The following is a 19179-nucleotide window of genomic DNA, read 5'->3' as shown; positions in this document are numbered from 1 at the left end:
GAAAAAACCTCCAGTAGAACTAGGCTCGGGGAGGGGCAGCCGTATTGTAAACTCCTGAATCTCCTCTGAACCCTCAGAAAGCAAACAGAGAGGCAGCACATTATAACTTCTTAGCCAGTTTTAGGGCTTTGTCACCCTGGTTGCAGTGACCTTCCAGCTCTCAGAGGACCTTCAGAGCAGGTCAAGGGAGCCGATTAGGTCCAACTGTCAAGCCTTAACCACTCAGCCTTCCCTTTCAGGATAAATGACAGTTTGCCATCATCCACTCAATGGTACTCACCTAACATCCATATCACTGGACTATGGAAGTAAGTAAGAACACATGGGGCAGAAAAGCCCCAGTGGACCAAAAATTGAGAACTGTTTTACTATGAGGTGACAGTATGCTGTCACACAGTATATTATAGGAATAGAAAAACCACACCAGCAACAACAACAGAGGTGTGGAAGAAGGAGGGGAGGATGAATATAAAGACGGCAGACACATTTTAGTTCAGTTTGCCGTTCTTCCAGCAGTGATGGAGGAAGCTGAACTCTGCTTTCAACAACTCTTTAACACCTCCTGCATGAGGCCCAGGCGTCCACACTTTGAGATCATGCTGACTTATATTTTGCTGTCCTTCATTTCTCTGCTTACTGTGATTCTTAACCTGTTGGTCATCATCTCTGTCTCACATTTCAGGTAGAAAGATATCAAACTGAATTGATCTCAAGCAGTAAGAAAGACATTTCTTTTCACAGATAGTATTTCTTTTCTTTTTAAGCCTCTGCACTATATACTTAAATTTGAATAGCACTTGATAGAGCAAACTAAATATAAAATATTGTGTTTTCTCTCCCTATTCAGGCAGCTCCACACCCCCACCAACCTCCTGCTCCTTTCTCTGGCTGTCGCTGATTTCTATGTGGGCCTCCTCTTGTTCTTCCAAATTGTGCTCATAGATGGCTGCTGGTTCCTCGGTGACATCATGTGCACTCTGTATCAATACCTAGCATATGTCATCACCTCGGCCTCCATAGGAACCATGGTGATCATATCTGTTGATCGATATTTGGCTATTTGTTACCCTCTGCATTACTCCACCAAGATCACACAACAAAGAGTTAAAATTGTTGTCTGTTTGTGTTGGATCTGTTCTGTCATCTTTCAAAGTCTGATTCTGATGGATAACCTGGAGCAACCAGGCAGGTATAACTCTTGCATTGGAGAGTGTGTCTTTGTCATTAATTACATCGCAGGGCTTGTTGATGTTACTTTTTCCTTTATTGTTCCCTTTACTGTGATTGTAGTTTTGTATCTGAGAGTGTTTGTGGTGGCTGTGTCTCAGGCTCGTGCCATGAGGTCTCAGCTTGCAGTCACTCACCAGCGATCAGTAACAGTAACTCCAAAGAAATCGGAGCTGAAAGCAGCCTGGACTCTTGGTATTGTTGTTGTTGTGTTTCTCATATGTATGTGTCCATATTACTGTGTGGCTCTCACAGGCCAAGACAGCTTGCCAAGTGCTTCATCACTGACATTTGTTCTATGCTTAGCCTACTTTAACTCATGTCTGAACCCCATTATATATGTCTTTTTCTACCCCTGGTTCAGAAAATCTATAAAAGTCATTGTTACTCTTCAGATACTGCAGCCTGACTCTTCTAAAGTCACCATGCGTTAGACCAAGATTTTGAAACTCTTCATCACACACAAACAAACACACACACACACACACACACATGTGCACACACATGCACGCGCGCGCACACACGCACACACAGACACACACACACACACACACACACACACACACACACACACACACACACACACACACACACACACACAAATAAATAAACTACTCACAACTAATAAAGTACTCATTGGTTTTCTTATATGTTTTGAAAAGACCCAAAGCCGACGTCCTTTACAATGACAGCTGCACTTTTTCTTGTTGATGATTCTTTAAATAATAGATGAAATAATGTGAATGGAGTGGAAAGAAGCCTTTGTAGTGCATATGTAGTATATCTTTACATTTTTATGTTAGCCTAACAAACATAGGGTACTGTTCATTTTCACTTGTTTGCCCAAAGCACAAAATGTTTAATTAATGTGTAGTTAACACATTTTTACTCATTTACTGTGCACTATTTTTTGTAGTCACCGTAGAAAAAAATGTATGCACATATAAGTAGTGTGTTGCTGCGTTGTGTCTGACAGTGAAAAGCAAAAAGATAGACCTCCAAGCAAATAACTTGCCCACTCCAGCTCCCATAACGAAATATAAACAGGTGGGACAAGAGATAGCTCAGCCCACTACAACTTCCAAGCTTGCAGGACTTATCTGTTCATGCTAACATTAGCAGTGCCTATACACATCCGTGGCAGACGTTCAATTCAGTTTTATTTATATAGCACCAAATCACAACAGCAGTTGCCTCAAGACACTTTATATTGTACAGTAGACCCTACAATAATAGATACAGAGAAAAACCCAACAATCACATGACCCCCTATCAGAGATGGGCAGTAACGCGTTACTTGTAACGCGTTACTGTAATCCGATTACTGTTTTCAAGTAACGAGTAAAGTAAGGGATTACTATTGCAAAAACGGTAATTAGATTACCGTTACTTTCCCGTAGGAACGCTGCGTTACTGCGTTACTAAAACTGTGAATTTTTGCGAGAATGTCTCACGACAGTGACGTGTGACGTAAGCGAGTGCGCCGTTCGTGACAACAGCTGTGTGCAGATCCAGCCAGCCATTTCCTACCTCTGTTCTGTTTGTTCTCTCCATCGGCAATAAACACCCACCTTCACCTACCTACCTGTGAGTCCAGCATTTGGGTCCTCCCTCTCTCATCCACGACACTACTCCTGACACAGGCAAAGTTGCCTCCATTTTTATATATATATATTTTTTTAATATTTTGTAATATATTTGTAATAATTTATTCTTTTTCAGGAGTGTTTTTTATGCATCTCTATTATATTATACATACACATTAAAAGTGAATCTCTCTCCAAAAAATGCAGTCAGTTTACTTTTTACTCACTATGAGCATCATTCATTATTCTCCCCAGTAATTAAGGTTAGGATATGTATTTTTTTTATTCCAATCCATTCTTCGTTTGCAGCATTTAAATAACCAGATCAGATTTGATGTTTTTTTTTATATCCAGCAAAACACTGCGTTACTAAAACCGTGAATTTTTGCGAGAATGTCTCACGACAGTGACGTAAGCGAGTGCGCCGTTCGTGACAACAGCTGTGTGCAGATCAACAATGGATCATATATCGAGTGCGGGAGAGAGTATGAGCGTGCAGCGTTTAAAGCGTGGAAGTACTGACCTTACTTTGAGTTTGATTCCATAAAAAGTGACAAAAACATTAGTGTCCGCTGTGCGTGGGAAGAAAACTTCTTTTTACAGCGAAAAAACCCCCTAAACTTCCAACAAGCACCGAGTAGCTACGACGTAATGGGAAACTCACAGAGAAACTCGCGGATTCTTCCATTGACCGCGGCACACCTGCACCAGGGTAAACCTCCGCCTACCCCACTCCTGCTTTACAGGTGAAAATAGATCAACAGGACCGCTGAGTCTTTGACTTTATTTATTTTGTACTGTGTTTTACTTGCATCTATTTGAAAGACTGAGTGTAAACACACAAAATATTTTATTTTATGTGCTGGAATGTGCAGAAAATAAGTTTAAATGTTAAACTAATTTCTTCCAGTCAGAGAATGTTGCATATAATTAAATTTTTGCTTGATGCATAAAGTTAAAAGATTAAAACTGATAAAACAAATTAAAAAAAGAGACTTTTCCATTTGATTACATTTTGTATGATGGATTATGTAGAAAAAGTAGAATTGGGCTGAAAGATCTATCGCTTTATCACCTATTCAGGTTGTAAATCGTGTTTTTAAAAAGTAACTAAGTAACTAAGTAATTAATTACTTTTGAAAATAAGTAATCAGTAAAGTAACGGGATTACGTTTTTGGGGAAGTAATCAGTAATTAGTTACTGATTACTTTTTTCAAGTAACTTGACCAACACTGCCCCTTATGAGCAAGCACATTGGCGACAGTTGGAAGGAAAAAATCCCTTTTAACAGGAAGAAACCTCTGCCAGAACCAGGCTCAGGGAGGGGCGGGGCCATCTTCTGTGATTGGTTGGGGTGAGAGAAGGAAGACAGGATAAAGACATGCTGTGGAAGAGAGACAGAGGTTAATAACAGATATGATTCAATGCAGAGAGGTCTGTTAATACATAGTGAGTGAGAAAGGTGACTGGAAAGGAAAAACTCAATGCATCATGGGAATCCCCCGGCAGCCTATGTCTATTGCAGCATAACTAAGGGAGGATTCAGGGTCACCTGGTCCAGCCCTAACTATATGCTTTAGCAAAAAGGAAAGTTTGATCTTAATCCTGAAAGTAGAGATAGTGTCTGTCTCCCGAATCCAACCTGGAAGCTGGTTCCACAGAAGAGGGGCCTGAAAACTGAAGGCTCTGCCTCCCATTCTACTTTTAAATACTCTAGGAACAACAAGTAGGCCTGCAGAGCGAGAGCGAAGTGCTCTAATAGGGTGATATGGTACTACAAGGTCATTAAGATAAGATGGGGCCTGATTATTTGTATGTGAGGATCAGGATTTTGAATTCTGGATTTAACAGGAAGCCAATGAAGGGAAGCCAAAACAGGAGAAATCTGCTCTCTCTTTCTAGTCCCTGTCAGGACTCTTGCTGCAGCATTTTGGATTAGCTGAAGGCTTTTCAGGGAGTTTTTAGGACTTTGTGATAATAATGAATTACAGTCGTCCAGCCTGGAAGTAATAAATGCATGAACTAGTTTTTCAGCGTCACTCTGAGACAGGATATTTCTAATTTTAGAGATGTTGCACAAATGGAAGAACGCAGGCTTACATATTTGTTTAATATGTGCGTTGAAGGACATGTCCGGCAAGCCTCGCCTCTGTCAGTGCGCCCCAGGGTGGCTGTGGCTACAATGTAGCTGCCATCACCAGTGTGTGAATGGGTGGATGACTGGATATGTAAAGCGCTTTGGGGTCCTTAGGGACTAGTAAAAGCGCTATATAAATACAGGCCATTTACCACAGGCCATGTCCTGGTCAAAAATGACTCCAAGGTTCCTCACAGCGTTACTGGAGGCCAAGGTAATGCCATCCAGAGTAAGAATCTGCTTAGATACCATATTTCTAAGATTTTCAGGGCCGAGTACAATAACCTCAGTTTGATCTGAATTAAGAAGCAGAAAGTTAGCGGCCATCCAGGTCTTTATGTCTTTAAGACATTCCTGCAGTTTAACTCATTGGTGTGTGTTATCTGGCTTCATGGACAGATAGAGCTGGGTGTCATCTGCATAGCAGTGAAAATGTATGCTATGTCTTCTAATGATGCTGCCTAAGGGAAGCATGTATAATGTAAACAGAATTGGTCCTAGCACTGAACCCTGTGGAACTCCATAATTAACCTCAGTGTGTGAAGAGGACTCTCCATTTACATGCACAAACTGGAGTCTATTAGATAGATATGATACAAACCACTGCAGCGCAGTACCTGTAATACCTACAGCATGTTCTAACCCCTCTAATAGGATATTATGGTCGACAGTATCAAACGCTGCACTGAGGTCTAGCAGGACAAGCACAGAGATGAGTCCACTGTCAGAGGCCATAAGAAGATCATTTGTAACCTTCACTAAAGCTGTTTCTGTGCTGTGATGAGCTCTGAAATCTGACTGAAACTCTTCAAATAAACCATTCCTCTGCAGATGATCTGTTAGCTGTTTGACAACTACTCTTTCAAGGATGTTTGACATGAAAGGAAGGTTGGAGATTGGCCTATAATTAGCTAAGACTGCTGGGTCTAGAGATGCTTTTTGAGTAAAGGTTTAACTACAGGAAGCTTGAAGGCCTGTGGTACATAGCTGATTATTAGAGATAGATTGATCATATTTAAGGTCGAAGAATTAATTAATGGCAGGATTTCTTTGAGCAGTTTTGTAGGAATGGTGTAACCCATATCACCTACGCATTGTCACATGACCCACGTCCGCTGATTTGAGGCCCCTCTCCTGATTTGCTCCTTCCACGTCGCGGCAAGTATGAAAACTGGCTGTGGAGGGATACTTTCAGGTTCGACCTCTTCTGTGGCTGTAAGCTGATGGCGTTTAGAACGGCGTTGGAAAACAAAGCGTTTTCTCCCCTCCATTCGTCTATAAAATTGTATCACCTCAGCAGTAAGTGTCCTTAACATCTACCAAAAGCAACCTTTTAGTTGTCAGTAACGAGTCGATCGTTTCCGCGATTAAAAAATTACTTTGTTCGGCGGCGTTCTCACCGCAAGTACACAGCAAACTTTCCAGTGTTAAATTAACACTGGAGAGTGTCTATATGGGTCCAAACCTCTGAGTGTTAAATACAACACTGTTGAGTGTTAAATTAACACTTTCAAATCAAATCAAATCAAATTAAAAATCAAATCAAATCACTTTTGTTGTCACATCACATGTGCAGGTACATTGGTACAGCACATGTGAGTGAAATTCTTGTGTGCGAGCTTCACAAGCAACAGAGTTGTGCAAAATACAATAATGTAAACAAGCAAAATACAAGAATGGCTACATCTGAAACTAATAAATATATGTACAATATATAATAGTATATGCATTTCTGGATGTGTATACTAAATATTTTTCTACGTGTGTGTGTGTGTGTGTGTGTGTGTGTGTGTGTACACATATTTTACAAATTAAATAGAGTAAACAATAAATAAAATATATAAAAATATACAGTGTTATATGTTTAAAAGTAACCTAGTCAGTTTTGAAGATTAACAATGGCTAACACTGAGCAGTGCTGATTTTCTAACACTGGAAAATAACTTAAAATGTTAGAAATATTCCAGTGTTAGCAAATCAGCACTGCTCAGTGTTAGTCTTTGTTAATCTTCAAAACTGACTAGGTTACTTTTAAACATATAACACTGTCAAAAGTGTTAATTTAACACTCAACAGTGTTGTATTAAACACTCAGAGGTGTGGATCCATATACTGTATCTGTGAGGTAAGAATTAAACCAGTTAAGGCCAGAACCCTTGATGCCTACAACATGCTCTAGCCTCCTCAAGAGTATATTATGATCAACCATGTCAAAGGCTGAAGACAGATACAATAAAACTAAAACGGCAGGGCGACCAGAGTCAGCAAATACAAGAAGATCATTATAGACCCTTAGCAGGGCCGTTTCAGTGCTATGGTGTGGCTTAAAGCCAGACTGGTATTTGTCAGTGATATTATTTGCAATTAAGTAAGCCTGTATTTGGAGAAAGACGGCTTTCTCTAAAGTTTTTTGATAAAAACGGAAGCTTCGAGATTGGCCTATAATTGGTAGGGTCTTTCTGATCAAAATTACTTTTTTTAAGAACAGGGTGCACTACCGCATGTTTAAAGGCAGTCGGGACACAGTCCACTAACAATGATAAATTCATTAAGAATAAGATGCAAGGCCCAATTTCCTCAAAACCTTCCTTGATAATTCGGGATGGAAGGATATCGTGCACAGAGTTTGAGTTTCTCAGTTGTTCAATTATTCCCTTAAGAGTGGGGAGTGATAACAGCTCAAAGTGAGAAAAGGTGGACATGCATCCTAAAACCAGAACAGGATTCAGCACAAGAGAGTGAGAGTGTGAAGCCTTCAGTAATAAAACTTTTCCACTAAAATGATTAAGAAATTGCTCACAGAGAGCCTGAGAGGCCGAACTCGAACAGTCCGGACAGGGATTTATCACTGAATTAAAATTTTTGAATAACATTCGGGGGTTGTGGCTATTAGTCTCAATAATGTTTGATAGGAAAGCTGCTTTAGCTGCCTTTACAGAGTTCTGGTAGAGAAAGCGGCTCCTACAAAGAATGTCATAGGATATCTGAAGCCTGTCTTTTTTCCACCTCCTTTCAGATTGACGGCAGGCACGACGTAAGGCTCGTATAGTGTCATTTAGCCATGGTTTATGAGAAGTTCTGGGACGTTTCATCTTTATAGGGGCCACAGTATCTAAGATGGAACGACAGGTGGATAGCATAGCGTTGGCAAAATCATCAACCAATGGAGCTGTGTAACAGTTCGTATCAGTGAAGTCTGAATCAAAAAAGGCAAAGTTTAGAAAGGTCGTAGTAAAGTTAGCCACTGTCTCAGAGTTAATGATACGTACAGGGCGATGACAGCCTTTAGAATTTAAATCAATTTTACATATGAAATGGTAAATGGTAAATGGCCTGTATTTATATAGCGCTTTACTAGTCCCTAAGGACCCCAAAGCGCTTTACATATCCAGTCATCCACCCATTCACACACACATTCACACACTGAACCAGTAGAAGAGATGATACGTGGAAAGGTAGCATCTCCAAAATTCCAGCCTTGATCCAACCCAGCATAGGGGGGGGAAACGAAGATTTAACAAAGTATCCCGGTCATAGGTGATTAATGCATAACCATCTGGGGAGCATAGTGCCAGAAAGATAACAAATAATAAACAAATATCAAGGAAAAGAGATCGACAACAGAGACGAGGACGGCCTGCCGTACACACTGGCGCCATCTTTACTCGATTAAGTGTATGTTAATCAGTACATGAAGCGTACCTCCAAAAAGAGTCCATCATTTGTGAATTTACTGATTTGTTTTTTAACTGCAGTTTTCACAAACTGCGGATGATGAAATCCTCTGTATTGTAGAAAATGTCTTTAACCTATCGCTGTTCCTATACTGAGTTCCCGAGCTACTTCTTTACTATGTAAGACACTATCTCTACTTTTAAGATTAGGCTTCCCATTCCCATGATGCATTGAGTTTGTCCTTTCAGTCACCTTTTTCACACACTATGTGTTAATAGACCTCTCTGCATTGAATCGTACACTGTTATTAATCTCTGGCTCTCTTCCACAGCATGTCTTTATCCTGTCTTCTTTCTCTCACCTCTACCGGTCGCAGCAGATGGCCCCGCCCCTCCTGAGCCTGGTTCTGCTGGAGGTTTCTTCATGTTAAAAGGATTTAATTAATTGTTATCGCTGTATTCAAGCTACTCACGTCTCTCTTTCTGCCTGCACTTACAAACATGCACACGAAGGACTACAGAAATATCTGGACCATGGCCAATGAGAGAGGTCCCGCCCCATGAGGTCTGGTGAATAGCACTGTCTCGTTCTAACTGCTTCAGACAGTCTATCACCCTCTTCCTGTAACCACTTCCTGGGTCTTTTTACAAGGGCACATAAGAATTTTCATCTCTGAGCAGTGAAATTTTTTTTCTCATTATAGTGATTGCAGCCATTCCCCAACTTTCTGTGAATGGTACTAATGTTCATTGATCAGTGGTCTTTGATCAGTGGGCTCTGATCAGTGGTTGTTCATCAGTGGTCATGTTTGAATTTTCATAATTATGATGAAGGAACTGACCTCCCAGCCCACTGTTCCCTCAGTGGGACTAATTTCAATCAATATGCAAATGTACTGTTTATAAGATTGGGGAAACATGCAGTCAGTTGAGACTGAAGAAGTCACTTGGATGAGTGACGAAACGTTTCTCCCACTGAAAATGAGAATTAAGAGAATTAACTTTTGGAGATTTACTTTCCTGGATGATTGAGCATGCATCAAGACATCACTGAGGGAAAAGTTTACCCTGCTTAGGATAGGGTTACTGGGGGCCCCGCGCTTCAGCTAGGCCTGGGGATGGCAAGCGTGTGGTGGCCGGGCTTTAGTCCATGGGGCCCGGCCAGGCACAGCCCGAAAAGGGGACATGGGCCCATCCTCCTGCAGGCCCACCACCTGCAGGAGACACCGTAGGGGTTGGGTGCATTTTAAAGATTCAAGATTTTCAAGATTCTTTATTTGTCACGTACATGGTTGTACAGGTATAACACGCGGTGAAATGTGACCTGCTCCTCGACTGTTCAAAGAAAAAAGAGAGAGAGACAGACAGAACTTTATATACAGTGAATGAGTATACACAAAGAGGACATTATGTGTAGCAAGTGGGTGAGTTATGTACATTATATAAATAGAAATAAAATAAAATAAAACAATCTGGAAATTTAAAGCTTGTGTACATTGCGTGGGAAGGGTGTTAAAGTGTCTTGTGCTATAGCGAGGCCAGAAGGATCAGGATGATATCAGAAAGTGGTAAGGAGTCCTATCTCAGTCACTTAAGAATGATGGGGGGGGGGGAGATGATTCAACACACGAATGGCCTGAGGATAAAAACTTCTCTTGAGCCTCTCTGTTCTTGTTCAGATGGTGCGGAACCTTCTGCCTGATTTCAGAAGCTGGAACAGTTCATTGCTGGGATGGGACGGGTCCTTCAAAATCCAAGTTGCCCTAGTCCAGCATCTCCTGACATAAATGTCCTGTAGGGAAGGGAGAGCAGTCCTGCAGCAGCGTTCTGCCATATGGATCACTCTCTGCAGATGTGAGTGAAGTTGGCCCCCCCACCTTCTTCAAATCCAACAAAAGTGGTATCAAACGTTTGTGCTACGTTTGTGCTGGTTTGTGCTGCAAAAATTTTCGTTATAAATAAATGTAAAGGGAAGAGAAAAAAAGTTGAGGAAAAAAACCAAAACAAAACCTACAAGCAATATCCCAAAATTCCAGGATGGCTGAAACAACAAGTGGCCTTAATCCAAACCCTACACTTTGGAGTGTGACCACAGCTTTTACAAAATTTCCAGAGGTCATCAGAGGTCAACCAGCCCCCCCCCATATTAATGGAATCAAACAAAATTGGTGTCAATCAGTTGAGCTATGTTTGTGCTGGTTTGTGCTGCAAAAATTTTCGTTTGTGCTGCTATCATTTTAAAGATATTAATAAAAATTTCTAGAGGTCATCAGAGGTCAACCAGCCCCCCCCCCCCCCCCCCCCCCCCCACATTACCCAAATCAAACAAAATGGGTGTCAATCAACTGTGCTACGTTTGTGCTGGTTTGTGCTGCTAAAATTTTCCTTTGTGCTGCCTCTGTTTTAAAGGTATTAATGAAAAGGTAAAGGTCAAAAGTTCAACCAGCCCCCTCACATTACCCAAATCAAACAAAATTGATATCAAACGTTTGTGCTACGTTTGTGCTGGTTTGTGGTGCAAAAATGTTTGTTTGTACTGCAAAAATGTTTGTTTGTGCTGCTAACATTTTAAAATTTTTAATAAAATAACGTCTTGATGCGTGCTTAATCATCCAGGTAAGTAAATCCCAAAAGGTTGATTCTGTTCATCTGGACGTTTTCAGTTGGAGAAACGTTTCGTCACTCATCCAAGTGACTTCTTCAGTCTCAGCTGACTGCAGGTTTCCCCAACCTTATAAACAGTACATTTGCATAGTGAAGGAAACTAGCGCCACTGAATGAACAATGTGCTGGGGGGTTAGTTCCATGATTGTTAGTATGCAAATTCTTATGACCATTGATCAATGACAACTAATCAAAGCCTACTGATCAATGGCCATGAGTACCATTCACAGAAAGTGGGGAATGGCTACAATCACAGCATTGTAGGATGGCCTCTGTGCTGTCTTTCAGTCCAGCTCAGTGAATACCTCAGGCAGCAGAAACCCAAGAAAGAGGAGGGAGATGAGGAACCATCATGGAAGGACAGGCCCCTGCACGGTATGTACCACCGGCAGATAGAGGAGGTGGCTGATATCCAGAAATCCTACCAGTGGCTGGACAAAGCTGGACTGAAAGACAGCACAGAGGCACTAATCATGGCAGCACAAGAACAAGCTCTGAGTACAAGATCCATAGAGGCTGGGCTCTATCACACCAGGCAAGACCCCAGGTGCAGGCTGTGTAAAGATGCCCCAGAGACAATCCAGCACATAACAGCAGGGTGCAAGCAGGGGCGTGTTTATATATATATATATATATATATATATATATATATATATATATATATATATATATATATATATATATATATATATATATATTCATGTCATTATGAGACATGAGATTGAGAACCAGTACTGATGTGCGATATCACTGATTTCCTGATCCGATACCAAGTAACATTCAGGGTGGTATCGACGATACTGATCCGATACCAATAATATTTCATTGTATTTCATATATAATTGTATTATGTAATTGTAGTAATAATATAATAATATAGCTTCATAATGATTACAGGACATCAGACTACTTGTTCTTATCACTTAATAATGCAGAGTTCATCACATAGAAATAAAAAACTGAAGTTGTGCTATTTGAACACGTTGCCTGCCTGCAGCACTAAAGGACTCCGTGAGAGACTTCTGTCTCGCCGTAGCAGCACCCGTCCCTCTCCTCCTCTTCAGTTCACCTCAACATACGCTCATCATATTCTGTGATATGATTTACTCTGAGCACGCTAATGGCGCATGCGCACTTACAAAGGATTCTTCTGACCAACTTTACACAAACATCACATTGGGGAGACATGTCAGAAAGGTAGGCTGATAGGAAAAAAACAACGAAAATACATAACATGAGGTGAGAGGAGGAGAAAAAAAACTCCACTCAGACTGAGCTCCTAGTGAGAGAACAGTTTGATAACAGAAAAAACACCTCAGCACAAAAAGCACATGACTATCAATACACCATAGAAACACAAGACAAGCAACAGGGGCGGGTAAAGGGTAAGAGAGAGCTGGTGTAGACAGCGCATCCGGTCCCGCAGCATGTCTGCGCTGGTCCAGTCGACCGCCATCTTCCCCGGGAGGGGACAAGCATCGAAGGCGTTTGGAAAGGGAGGGGGGATCAGTGTGTATCAATGTATGTGTGTGTGTGTCCAGAGTTCAGCTGAGACAGTGTCCTTCGCCCCGCCAGGCTAAGTAAACACTCTGCCAGCCAACCCAGGTGACCTTGCATGGAATGGGGGGAACAGACTCAACACAGTCGTTATCAGGGTGTTGTTGTTCAGCTCCAGCCTTGAGGCCGCAGCTGGCGCCGAAGGGGTCTCCGCATGAAGTGATGATGGTTTTTACTTTAGTGCAAACAACTCATATGAATTTCAAAGCTGTTCTAACAGTCCAACACTGGTCTCTCAATCTCCCGTTGGAGAGCCGTGAGCTTTCTATGACGTTATCCAAACTTACGTTCTGTGATGTTGTCATTCTTTTTGCCCAAAGAGCAGGTTCTGAGAATTCACGACCACAGTGCACTTCCCCAAGATGTGATCGAATTTGCACTCAAAGGTGTTATTCGAGCTAGCCCCTCCAGATGTAATCCAGTTTTTCACTCAGAGGTCTTGTTCTGAGTATTCACGGCAACTGTGTGTTCTCCAAGATCTTCTCCGTGCTGCACGCCTCATCCCATCATTTCAATCCCAGCGGGCAGCCTTGTGGGGGTTTGAACAACCGGTTCTGCTTCCTTAATTCTTCGATAAGTCAGGGCCAAGCCAGCTCCGATCAGCCAGAACCCTGTTACCATGGTTCTGAATAGGTAGATATCTTCAGCACTCAGGCTCACCCGAGCCCAGACTTCTCGTTGAGAAGGGGTGTCAATTGCATTCAGAGACCAGTTGATCAAATCCATAATTCCTCTTTTAGGTTTTAGAGAACAGACTGTGAGAGAGTGTTCCAGGGAAAAGTAAGTACAAGCTAGCCTGGCGAAACTCCAAAAGCTGGCCACTGTCCTTGACCCATGCAGGTAAATAAAACTATTTTTTAACTTATTGTTACTGTTTCTTCAAAAAGCTCTATAGTTGACAATTATTGTGGAGATTAATATAGACTTTCCTGAACTGTCTACTACAGGTTTGTGACTGAGCTTCTTGGAGGTGAGACATATGTCTCATATTCAGTGGTCTTACCTGCTTTCTGCCACCTGCATCACACCTTGGAGTTGTCCAACCCCCCATGTCCATGTCTATTATTTGATTCTGTCAGCCACTAAAATCCTTTTAAATAAAAAAAAAAAAGATTTGTGCTTTGAGGCAATTTTTTTTGAGCAATTAACTGCGATTAATCAAGATTAATTCATTACGAAGCCTGTAATTAATAAGATTGTCTTTTTAATTGAGTCCCACCCCTGCTATTTACATATTTCTATCACTTAGTACTATTTTTGCTTCTGAAGGTGTGGCATTTAATAAAAAGGGGAGGACAAAGATATATGCTGTATGACACAGAATATGATTAGCAGCTCGCCTCATTGTGATGATGGAGGAACCTGAACTCTGCTTTCCAAAACTCCTTAATATCTCCTGCATCAGGCCAAAGCGTCCTCACTTTGAGATCATGCTGACTTACATTTTGCTCTCCTTCATTTCTTTGCTTACTGTGATTCTTAACCTGCTGGTCATTATCTCCATCTCACACTTCAGGTATGAAAATGTTTCATTATCTCCAAATATTGAATAATTATTTTAATAGTTTAGTTAATTGTGCTGTGTAGCAACATAGCAGTAATAGTAATTAAAGCCATAATATGATCTGTACCTACAAGTAAGAGTAGACCTTTTTTTAATGAAGTGCATTTCTATTTCAATTTTCCTTGTATGTGCATCCACATGCACTTTTGATGCAGGAAACTAAATATGATGCTCCTTTTTCTCTCCAGGCAGCTCCACACCCCCACCAACTTCCTCCTTCTCTCTCTGGCTGTCGCTGATTTCTTTGTAGGTCTCCTTATGTTCTTTCAAATAGTGCTCATCGATGGATGCTGGTTCCTCGGTGACATCATGTGCACTCTGTATCAGTATCTAGCATTCATTATTACTTCAGCCTCAGTAGGAACCATGGTGATCATATCTGCTGATAGGTATTTGGCTATTTGTTACCCTCTGCATTACTCCACCCAAATCACACAACAAAGAGTTAATATATGTATAAGTTTGTGTTGGTTTTTTTCTGTGATCTTTCAGAGTTTGATTGTGAAGGATAACTTGAAACAACCAGGAAAGTATAACTCCTGCATTGGAGAGTGTGTCTTTGTCGTTAACTACATTGCTGGGCTTTTTGATCTTTTGTTTTCCTTCATTGTTCCCATTACTGTGATTGTAGTTCTGTATCTGAGAGTGTTTGTGGTGGCTGTGTCTCAGGCTCGTGCCATGAGGTGTCAACTTGCAGTCACTCACCAGCGATCAGTAACAGTAACTGTTACGAAATCGGAGCTGAAAGCAGCCCGTACTCTTGGTGTTGTTGTAGTTGTGTTTCTTATATGTATGTGCCCATATTACTGCGTTGCTCTCACAGGCCAAGATAACTTCCTAAATGCTTCATCTGCTGCCTTTGTAATTTGTTTGGTGTACTTTAACTCTTGCCTAAACCCTATCATTTATGTCTTTTTTTATCCCTGGTTCAGAAAGTCAATCAAACTTATTGCTACTCTTCAAATACTGCAGCCTGACTCCCGTGAGACTAACATGCATTAAGAACACTTTTTAAAACCGTACCCATAAACAGGACAATGTACTTAGTCACAATGAAGACTTGAAAGTTCAGATAAAGCAATATGTTAGCAAACATATTTATATATGTATCTGCTTGCACATGAGTACTTGCAATTACAAAAAACAGTTTCCTGGTACTTTGTACTCTAAATTAAGATAAAATACTTTCTCAAGCACTTTCTGTGACCGCAGACATTAGCATATACTCTTTATTTTGTAATGTTTTCATAGGCTTGAAGGACAGCCATCAACAATATTAGGAAGTAATGTTTTAAAAAACAAGTAAAAAAACAGTTAAACAATGTTTTTTCTTGCATTTCTTGCATTTTAGATTCTTAAAAATAGCCACTTTTGCCTGCTAGTATATATATATGTGTATATGTACACTGCCGGTCAAAAGTTTTTGAACACAATTTTTCCTTTTTTTTATTGAATATTATGCAGTTTAATGTCTCATTGCACATTTGTTTCTGAGACTTTGGATGGTGAAGGAAACTGTACTCACTGAGACCTTTATTTTCTTTGCAATTTCTCTGTAGGACAGACCTACATTTATAAGTGTTATGATGGTCCATCTCTCTTCCATTGTTAATTGGATTTTTCTTGCAAAACACTACTTTCTGCAGTACAATACTGTTCAACTGATGCTGACAAGGGTATGGTACCACAGTGTGTTCCAGCACTGCTTTTATGCAGACAGAGGGGGCTGTAAGTCATCCAGAAAAGTTGGAATACCTGTTGGAGTTAGTAGCAGCAGCTTTCAAGGCCTCTTCAACCTCCATTGCTGCAGAACAGCTTTAAACCATACCCTTGACAGCATCAGTTGAACAGTATTGTACTGCAGAAAGTAGTGTTTTGTACACACACACGCACACACACACACACACACACGCACACACGTATACACACTCACACACACACGCACCCACACACACACACACACACACACACACACACACACACACACGCACACATGTATACACACGCACACGCACCCACACACACACACACACACATGCTTGCACATGCATACACACACACCACACGCAGTGCTTTTAACTGTTATGATACACACCATCTATGGTTTTGCAATGGGTGTTTGTGTAAATGTTTGTCACTGAATAAGAGGCAGCAAGGGGACACTGGTAGTTGAAGTTGACTGGGATCAGGTGAGGAGCTTTCAGCTCCAAGAGCCGACCAGGCTTCCCTTGTGCAGCAAGTGTAAACTGACTGAGAAGAATTGCCTTGCTTTGTTCACGGTGATAAGTCTCTGAACCAACGGGGCCTGCGAGTGCAGACCCAACATTTATTTGGTCCTTCAGAGCTGGATCCCAAGTACTGGCCTTCCACCCAGGAGGGGGAGGACACACCAAAGTCTGTCGACAGCCAGGACACCCAGGGCGCCTGATGAAAGCCCCGGAATATGAATTTGTGGATTGCACAGGACCAAGCTGAAGAGGAAAACTGCCACAAGACTGCTGCAAGGGGGAGAGGAAACCAGAGTGGAAGGAGCAGGTGAGGTTGTTTAGTGTGGGAAATCAAAATTGGGTTAGCAAACCTGGGAGAAAAACTGACTGCTTTAAGTGGGAAAATTGAGAAGGTGTCTGAAGCACTGCCAAGAGAAAGGTACAGAAAGTCACACACACAAACAGAAAATGCATTAATCCTACTAACACATACACACATACAATAAAGCTCATGAAGACCAGACAGCATCATAAGCATGTGTTTCTGTTTTATCATCTTGTCCGGTTCACGTAGTGAGATGAAAAGTGATATGTAGACTAGTGGACTAGTATTATATTAGTAAAAATGACTGAATTATAGTAGGGGTGAACAGAATGCTGGAGAGGGGTTCTGAATGAGTGAAACTAATAGATCATTGAGTTTCTTGTTTCTCATGTGTGGCGAAAGTTTTAACCCTTAGATGCACACGTGGGGTCAAAAATGACCCCATGGGTTGTTTTTTGTTCAAAATTTTTAAAATGCATAGTTGTAATATATTCATATTCCAGGTACTCCTCATAAAATATGTTTGTAACATGAGGCCATTTGCATTTTTATTTATTTTTTCATTCATTTAAAAAAAATGCAGTTTTTGTATCACTACCCCACTCTTCCACAAGTGGGGTCACAAATGACCCCAAGCAGTTCCTATGGAATCTTCGATGAAACTTTCATTCTTAGCAACTCTGACTGCCCCACTTACACATCTGATGGATCAAGAATTAATTTTTACACAGTAACATACTGTATATGATCTATAGTGCACATAAGTGGTCCGCAGGTGCGCATTCGCTATCAAAATAAAAGTATTCCTCGAAATTCAGAGAATACGTGCCTCTTTTGTGGTGGAGGAACACCAAAGTAAGTGCTTACGGAGCTTTTTCGACATCTTTAAGAGTTCTGAACAAATGTCTGTCCTCCTCCAGAACATCTAATTTACTCAAACGAGCGTCGCAACTTCTTATCTCGTACGCGTCTTTTATTTTGACAGCAAATGCGCACCTCAGGACCATTTATGTGCAGCCCTGTTTATAGTTTCCTGTGCATTTCAAACATTGTCCTTTCTGATTTTTAATATTTTTTTTATATTTAAAGTAACATGGCTGCTATGAGGCCAGCTGTGGACCTTGCCCTACAAATGATCCAGGACGGATGGGATGAAGAGCCCATTGGATGCACTGACTGAGAATCTGACATCTCAGATATAGAGGACAAAGACTATGCCCCCCCCCCACTGAACAAGGCCAGTCAGACACAGAGGAGCAGAACCTACCGACTGAAAACAAACCACATGGCAGCTTTCCGCTACATATGGGGCCTGTTCCTGGTCAACTGCAGGCAGAAATTCATCCTCAGTGATTGTGTTACAGTGGATGAACAACTTGTGCCTTTTAGAGGGAAGGCCCAGCTTCTGCAGTATGTGCAGAGCAAGCATACAAAAGTGATACAAGTGATGCAAAAACTGCAATTTCTTAAAATTAATGAAAAAAATAAATAAAAATGCCTCATGGCACAATCATGTTTTATGAGGAATACCTCAAATATGAAAATATTACAACTCTTTGTTTTAAAGATTTTGAAGAATAACAACCGAGTTTATAGCAAAATGCATTGTTTCTATTTGGGGTCATTTTTGACCCCACTCGTGGAAGAGTGTAGGTACTGGTAGGTTGTGCATCCAAGGGTTAACATAGCACGTAATGTAAGTTAGAGGGTTACTGTCAGTTATTACTGTGAAAGGACTGCCATACAAGTAATCACAAAAATTTTCCGTTACAGCCCATTTGAGGGCAAGAAACTCAAGCTTATGAGCAGGATAACGGCTTTCGCTTTTTGATAGTCCTCTACTTGCGTATGCAATTACTCGCAACTCTCCCTCCTGCTCTTGATAAAGAGCTGCCCCTAACCCGATTGTGCTTGCATCTGTATGTAATACATAAGGCAACTTGGGATCGGCAAAGCCTAAAATTGGGGCAGAAGTCAGTTTGTCTATAATCGCCTCAAATGCTTTCTGACAACTCTCTGTCCATCTCTCCCCGAAAGGAGCTTTTGGCTGAGAGTATTGGACGTAGTTGGACTTAGAGCCATTGTTTTTTCGCAGTGGGGGGTATCCGGCAGTTAGGTTGGTAAGGGGTTTTACGATCTTAGAAAAGTCCTTAATAAACCGCCTATAATACCCTACAAACCCTAAGAAGGAGCGGAGTTCTTTCAAGTTCTTGGGACTTGGCCATGTTTTTACGCTG

At 41.2% G+C, this 19179-nt stretch overlaps 2 protein-coding genes across 2 annotated transcripts in view; both read left to right on the top strand.

Annotated features, from left to right (window-relative positions):
• Positions 1 to 419: 419 nt before the first annotated feature.
• On the top strand, positions 420 to 1661 carry LOC309691233 (trace amine-associated receptor 13c-like; the record flags this gene model as incomplete). The annotated part of the gene is made up of 2 exons (XM_082508823.1): positions 420 to 682; positions 848 to 1661. The coding sequence occupies exons 1-2, from the start codon at positions 519 to 521 to the stop codon at positions 1659 to 1661; spliced, it is 978 nt and encodes a 325-aa protein (XP_082364949.1). The 5' UTR covers positions 420 to 518.
• Positions 1662 to 14198: 12537 nt separating this feature from the next.
• LOC309691232 (trace amine-associated receptor 8a-like) overlaps positions 14199 to 19179 on the top strand; it is a gene marked incomplete at both ends in the record, with an annotated part of 70936 nt that continues 65955 nt past the window's right edge. Inside the window, one exon of the mRNA XM_082508822.1 lies at positions 14199 to 14362. Within this exon, the coding sequence (XP_082364948.1) occupies positions 14199 to 14362 (164 nt within the window). The remainder of the gene's footprint in view (positions 14363 to 19179) is intronic.

This window comes from Aulonocara stuartgranti, assembly GCF_965226115.1.
Source record: "Aulonocara stuartgranti genome assembly, chromosome: 16".
In the NCBI taxonomy this organism is placed as follows: Eukaryota; Metazoa; Chordata; class Actinopteri; order Cichliformes; family Cichlidae; genus Aulonocara; species Aulonocara stuartgranti.
The sequence above is the reverse complement of the archived record's forward strand: the minus strand, read 5'-3'. Positions and strand labels throughout refer to the sequence as shown.